Below are 6,000 nucleotides of genomic sequence, written 5' to 3'. Positions count from 1 at the left end.
CAATACATTTGAGTCCTTGAGTGGACACTGGTGAAGTCTGGTGTGGCTGCTGTCCTGTCCTGTGCCCTCCAGCTTCACAAGGCTTCATTAGGTCTAGTGACACTGTGCTTCCTTCCTCATAGACCACCATGCGGGACCTGTCCCAGATGTTGAAGAAAATGCCCCAGTACCAGAAGGAGCTCAGCAAGGTACGGGGACCCCACCCAGACTGACTCGGGGTAGCTGAGCTGCAGACCCAGGCGATGCATGGAAATCTGCAGATTTTAGATTCCGTTTTTATTAGGAAAGGGAGCAGAAGAAAGGCAGAAATCCTGTTTCCTGTCACTTTCTTCTCTCTTCTCATCTTTCTCCTTTCTTCTTTTTTCTCCCTTGCTGTTGACTGGAGGCTCCTCACCACACGGGCCTTAGCCAGTCAGTCCTGGCTGTCCTCACACAGCACTGGCCTCCCTCAGAGTGGCTGATGGGAGAGAGGGCCAGGGGGCCGTCAGGGCTTCGGTGTCCTGATCATAAAGGTGAAACAATGTCACTTACCTGCAACATGTTTACCAGGTGCTCCACCCACGTTCAAGGAGTTGCTTCTGAAGGGAGCTGTGCCTCATGCCACTCCACCCTCCTAAAAGATCTCTCCCTCCTCTCCTGTAGGCTGTGGTTTACCCCACCCTCTCAAGAATGTCTTGTCTTTTGTAGCCACTGGCATTGGAGTCCTTAGTGAGGACACTCAGTGTCCCACGAATCAGTGGCTGTGCCTCTACAAAGCGGGTGGGCCCTCTGTGCGTCCCTCTCTTCCCTTTCCTCTCTCCCTCTCTCTCCCTCTCTCCCCTCCTCTCTCCCTCTCTCTCCCTCTTTTTCCCCCCTCTTTCTCTCTCTCTCTCTTCCCCGCACTCCCAATAAAAAGGTAACTATGGCTCATGACTCTCCTCCGCCGGCGTGGCTGCCTCGGGCAGTGGCCAGCCATGAGGAGCAGCACCACAGCTTAACCAACATTGGTGCCGTGACTCGGATTTTTCCTATGTGTTTCTCCTAGTATTCCACTCACCTGCACCTTGCTGAAGACTGTATGAAGCATTACCAAGGCACCGTGGACAAACTCTGCCGCGTGGAGCAGGTAGGCCTATCTTCCTTTCCTTTCTGCAGGGCAGAACTGCTCTGCCTAGCTACCCCACTGAATTTTAACCTCTGACCTTGGACCTCTTGCAGAACCATAGGATCTAGAGAAGGGAGAGCCTATGACCCCGGTTGTCTCAGCTCTGGAGCCGGTTTGGCTCCGCTCTGACGGGTAGGGCCTAGATGGATCTGGAGTGCTGTGCCATTTGGAGCTTGCATGCCTGGCTCTTTCCAAAGGCTCTGTTTTCCCTGGAATGGCAGAAGACGTCCCTGAGGAGTTGTGAGCCTGGCAGGGCTGGCTGCTGTTTATGTTTTCATGTGGTCTGGTCCCGCTATGACCAGACCGGCGGCTCTGGAGCCCGGGATGTCACTGCTGCAGCGGGGCATGAGTTCTCCCCAGCCTTGCCAATCCCAGGCCTGGGCACTGTTTAGACTGACTTCTGCCATCGCTGGTGTCTCTAGTGCCCCCTGCGTCCTGTTCCCTGTTGGCTAACTCACAGCACCAAAACCAGACGCGTGGCAGAGCCGCTGAGCTGTGCGGCAGCTGTTTTGATGTGGATTTCAACCCCCTTGGTTAGTGGTCTTGGAATCAGACCCAGGGCCTCACATAGACTGAGCAGCCCCTGTGTCAGCTTCTAAGGAAGGAAGGAGAGACGCTGAAAGGTTGGAAGGGCCAGACTTGGGGGCGCAGGCCTGTCACCACACCTGTCACTAGGAGGCTGAGCCAGGAGGACCACAGGTTTCCAGGCAGCGTGAACAGCTTCGTGAGACCCCATCACACACGCCCCACCCCCATCGAAGCCGTTCTGAAGCCTTAGTTGAAAGTCTCCTTTTACAGAAAAACATCAACTCCTGCTTTTTAGTGTGGAGTTGAGATCTTCACCCTTGGCTTGCTGTGAGGGGCTCAGGGTAGGTGTGCACTCTCTGTCCAATAGTGTTGCCTGGGTTAGAAGGGAAGCAGTCTTCCCCTCTGAAAGCGCACCCATTTAGTGGACAATCTCCACAAACACACATCCTCTCCCCAAGAGCTCAGCCATTGAGAAAGCAAGTTCTATCTAGTCAGTAAGAATCGAGTTCAAGCCAAGGCTACACAAAGAAACCCTGTCTTGAAAAACAAAACAAAACAAACAAAAAGCAAATTCAGATTAACTTTGGAAGCACAATTCTTTTTAAATACTAAAGATATTAAGAAGTAATATTAAGAATCTGGTTGTGGTGGTGCACACCTGTAGTCCCAGCACTCAGGAGACAGAGGCAGGCAGATGTCTATGAGCTTGAAGCTGGCCTGGTCTGCATACGTTCTAGGACAGCCAGGGCTATATAGTGAGGCCCTGTCTCTAAAAACAAAACAAAGCAAACAAACAAAAAGATTGAATTAGTTGCGTTTCCGTGAGCTTAGAGAATATGCTCTAGAGCTGGCAGAGCGGCTCAGCAGATAAACGTGCCTGCTGCCAAGCCCGACAGCCCGAGTTTAATCCCTGGAACCTACGTGACGGAAAGAGAACCAGCTTCACAAGTCATCATCCTCTGACCTGATACATGATACATCCGTGTGTATCATGGCACTTACACTAACATGATGAGAGCGTGTGTGCGTGCGTTTTAATGCGGGTGGGTGTTGTGACTCACACTTTTAATCCCAGCATTCAGGAGGGAGAGGCAGGAGGATCTCTGAGTTCAAGGCCAGCCTGGGCTACATAGTATGTCCCAGGGCAGCCAGCGTTACATGGCGAGACATTGTCTTTTTTTTTTTTTTTTTTCAAAGATTTATTTATTACATATGCAGTGTTCTGTCTGCATGTATGCCTGCACGCCAGAAGAGGGCACCAGATCTTATTGTAGATGGTTGTGAGCCACCATGTGGTTGCTGAGAATTGAACTCAGGACCTCTGGAATAGCAGCCAGTGCTCTTAACCACTGAACCATTTCTCCAGCCCCGAGACATTGTCTTAAAAAAAAAAAAAAAAAAAACCTGGCAGGGTGCTAGTTTCTTCCTGCTGAGCACTTCCTCTGCTGCCGGGGAGAGGCGGCCTGCCTTCCTCAGACCATGCCTGAATGTGAAGTCACCATTTGTGTAAACTTCTGGGGTCTTGAGAGGAAAAGGAAACCACACACACACACACACACACACACACACACACACACACACACCGCACTGGGGGCAACACTGCTGCTCCCTCCGCCCCGAGTGGCACCCTTGGCTGTCATCCTCTGTCCTCCCAGCCTACAGGAAGACTAAGACCAGAGGTGACCCTGCTAACTCAGTGTGCCCTTCCGTGTCAGGAGAGCCAGGGTGGAGAGACTCGGGCCATGCAGCGGCCCCTTGAGATCCTCAGCGGGTCGTGTGTCTGTGAGGTACTGTTCCCTGGCATCCCCAGGGAGCAGTACACCTCTGCTGTGTGGCCAGCTACCGTACCTGCTGTTGTACACAGTCACCCTGGGATGCTGTCAGCCCATCGCGGGGAGACCAGCACACAGCCGGCCCGACCCCACCACAGACCAAGGCATTTATAGATCATGAGCTTTCTGAGAGTCACCCCCTGTCTAGACTGTCACCAGAAATAGGGCCAGCAAGGTGTGTTTTCTACAGGACCTGGCGATGGGCACAGATGCCGAGGGGGAGAAAATCAAGGACCCCATGAGAGCCATTGTCCCCATCCTGCTGGATGCGAACGTCAGCACTTACGACAAAATCCGCATCATCCTTCTCTACATCTTCCTGAAGAATGGTAGGAGCCGGGAGGAAGAGGCGTAGAGGAGAGGGAACAGCGCAGATGCCAGTTGGGCAGCCCTGGGGGGGGACGGGAGGCCGAGGGGCTCCTCCTGCAGTTTAGATGCACCGCAGGCTGAGTCTGCTCAGCAGCCTGAGTGACTAGAAGAAGCAGGTGGCACAGACAGAGCCGGCTGACTTCTCCTGACCGTTTGCCAGCACTCAGCCCGCCAGATGTTTCCAGGTTGCATGTCATTAGTAATTGAGACCTTTCAACAACAGTATTTGGCCTGTGATCCTTTGGGAGGTAGAGGCAGGGGTATCAGGAGTTTAAGGCCAGCCTAGACTGCATGAGACGCTATATCAAACAAACAGACAGTTGCCACCCACGTCATTGTACAAAAAAATGGGCAATGAGACTTCCTTGTCTAGTGTGACTTTGGCACAGGGTGAGAACAGGGAAGGACCGCTGGGAAGCCAAGAGGGTGGGAACCGACTGGGAGGGACGTCCCCATGGTCATCACAGGGTGGCTAGAGAAGAGTGGAAGGTCGTTTTGACCCCACCTCAGATGTGGTGGAACTCTGAGGAGGAAAAAGGAAGCCACTGGCTCTGATTTTGAGGGTGGGAATGGCAGGGGTTAGGTGTGGTGACCAGGAGTCTTGTTTTCAGGCATCACTGAGGAAAACTTAAACAAACTCATCCAGCATGCCCAGATCCCCCCGGAGGACAGCGAGATCATCACCAACATGGCTCACCTCGGTGTGCCCATCGTCACAGACGTAAGGGCCAGTGTATAGGCAGGGAGCTTGTGGGAGGTTGGCATATTGTATCCTCTCTACATTCATGACTGACAGCCCCCTATGATGCGGCTATGTACCACCCTCAGCATCCAGAAAGGGAAGAGAAGGGGGGGGGAGGGAGGGGGAGGGGGAGTTTTCCTGTGCTGGGGGCCACTCTCAAATAACCACTCAATTATAAGTCTTAATTACACGTGCTCGACCAATAGCTCAGGCTTGTTACTAGCTAACTCTTACATTTAAATTAACCCATAATTCTTACCTATGCTTTGCCACGTGGCTTGGTACCTTTTCTCAGTAGGGCATGCCCATCTTGCTTCTCCTGCATCTGCTGGTACTCCTGACTCCGCCCTTCTCCTTCCTGCATTCTCAGTTTGGCTCTCCTGCTAACTTTATCCTGTTCAGCTATTGGCCAGCCTGCTTCTTTATTAAATCAGCCATAGCAACATATATTCACACAGTGTACAGGAATATCCCACAGGAGGGAAAAGAGGAGAGACAGAATCAGAGAGGAGGACAGAAAGGACATGAACCAGAATTCAAAGTCAGGAACTAGACAGGTATCCAGGGGTCACATGGTCTCTAAAGCTGCGCCATCTCTGAACTCATCGGAAACAGACCACTCCAGTGTCCCCGTCATAGCTCGGTGTGACATTGCCTTTGGACAGTCAGGCTCAGCATCTCCCATAAGGGTGGCAGCACCACACTGTCAGGCGGGCCCTTTTGCTCACTCTGTGTCTTTGGCAGTGGGGTGACAGAGTGACATCAGGCAGATAGTTCAGAAGGTCAGTGTGCTGTGAGAAAGTGGGCAGGCCTTGAACCCCACATGGAGGAGCCTCACTGTGTACCCCCTCTATAACTTGGGTTGCAAAGGCTTAAAATAGTGGAACTGATTCACCTAGAACAAAAAACATAAAGCAAAAACTTAAGTCATACCCAACAAGTGTGTTCTCCTTAATAGACAGCAATTTTTTTGTTTGGTTTTCAAGACAGGGTTTCTCTGTAGCCCTGGCTGTCCTGGAACTCACTCTGTAGACCAGGCTGGCCTCGAACTCAGAGATCCACCTGCCTCTGCCTCCCGAGTGCTGGGATTAAAGGCATAACATACACCATCATTACTAAACTAGCGAATTCTTTTTAACTACCTTTTTTTTTTTGAGACAGAGTCTCACTTTGTAACCTGGGGCTGGTCTTGAACTTATACCTTATACCTTTGCTTCAGCCTCCTAAGCGCTGGGATTACAGGTGTGAGTCACCATGCCAATGTGAAGTTTTTTGGTTTTTTTCATCACAGCATTTATATACTTAAGCTCCTGTTTTAGTCACCGTTCTATTGTGGTGAAGAGACATCAGGATCAAGGCAACTCATAAAAGAAAGGATTTAAGTG

General features: G+C 51.5%; 1 protein-coding gene across 1 annotated transcript in view; it reads left to right on the top strand.

Annotated features, from left to right (window-relative positions):
* Stxbp1 (syntaxin binding protein 1) overlaps window positions 1–6,000 on the top strand; it is a 48,203-nt gene that overhangs the window by 35,013 nt on the left and 7,190 nt on the right. The window contains exons 9-12 of the mRNA XM_059262204.1: window positions 123–188; window positions 1,025–1,105; window positions 3,695–3,833; window positions 4,485–4,594. Coding sequence (XP_059118187.1) covers window positions 123–188; window positions 1,025–1,105; window positions 3,695–3,833; window positions 4,485–4,594 — 396 coding nt within the window. The remainder of the gene's footprint in view (window positions 1–122; window positions 189–1,024; window positions 1,106–3,694; window positions 3,834–4,484; window positions 4,595–6,000) is intronic.

The sequence above is a fragment of the Peromyscus eremicus genome, chromosome 4, assembly GCF_949786415.1.
Source record: "Peromyscus eremicus chromosome 4, PerEre_H2_v1, whole genome shotgun sequence".
NCBI lineage: Eukaryota > Metazoa > Chordata > Mammalia > Rodentia > Cricetidae > Peromyscus > Peromyscus eremicus.
The sequence above is the reverse complement of the archived record's forward strand: the minus strand, read 5'-3'. Positions and strand labels throughout refer to the sequence as shown.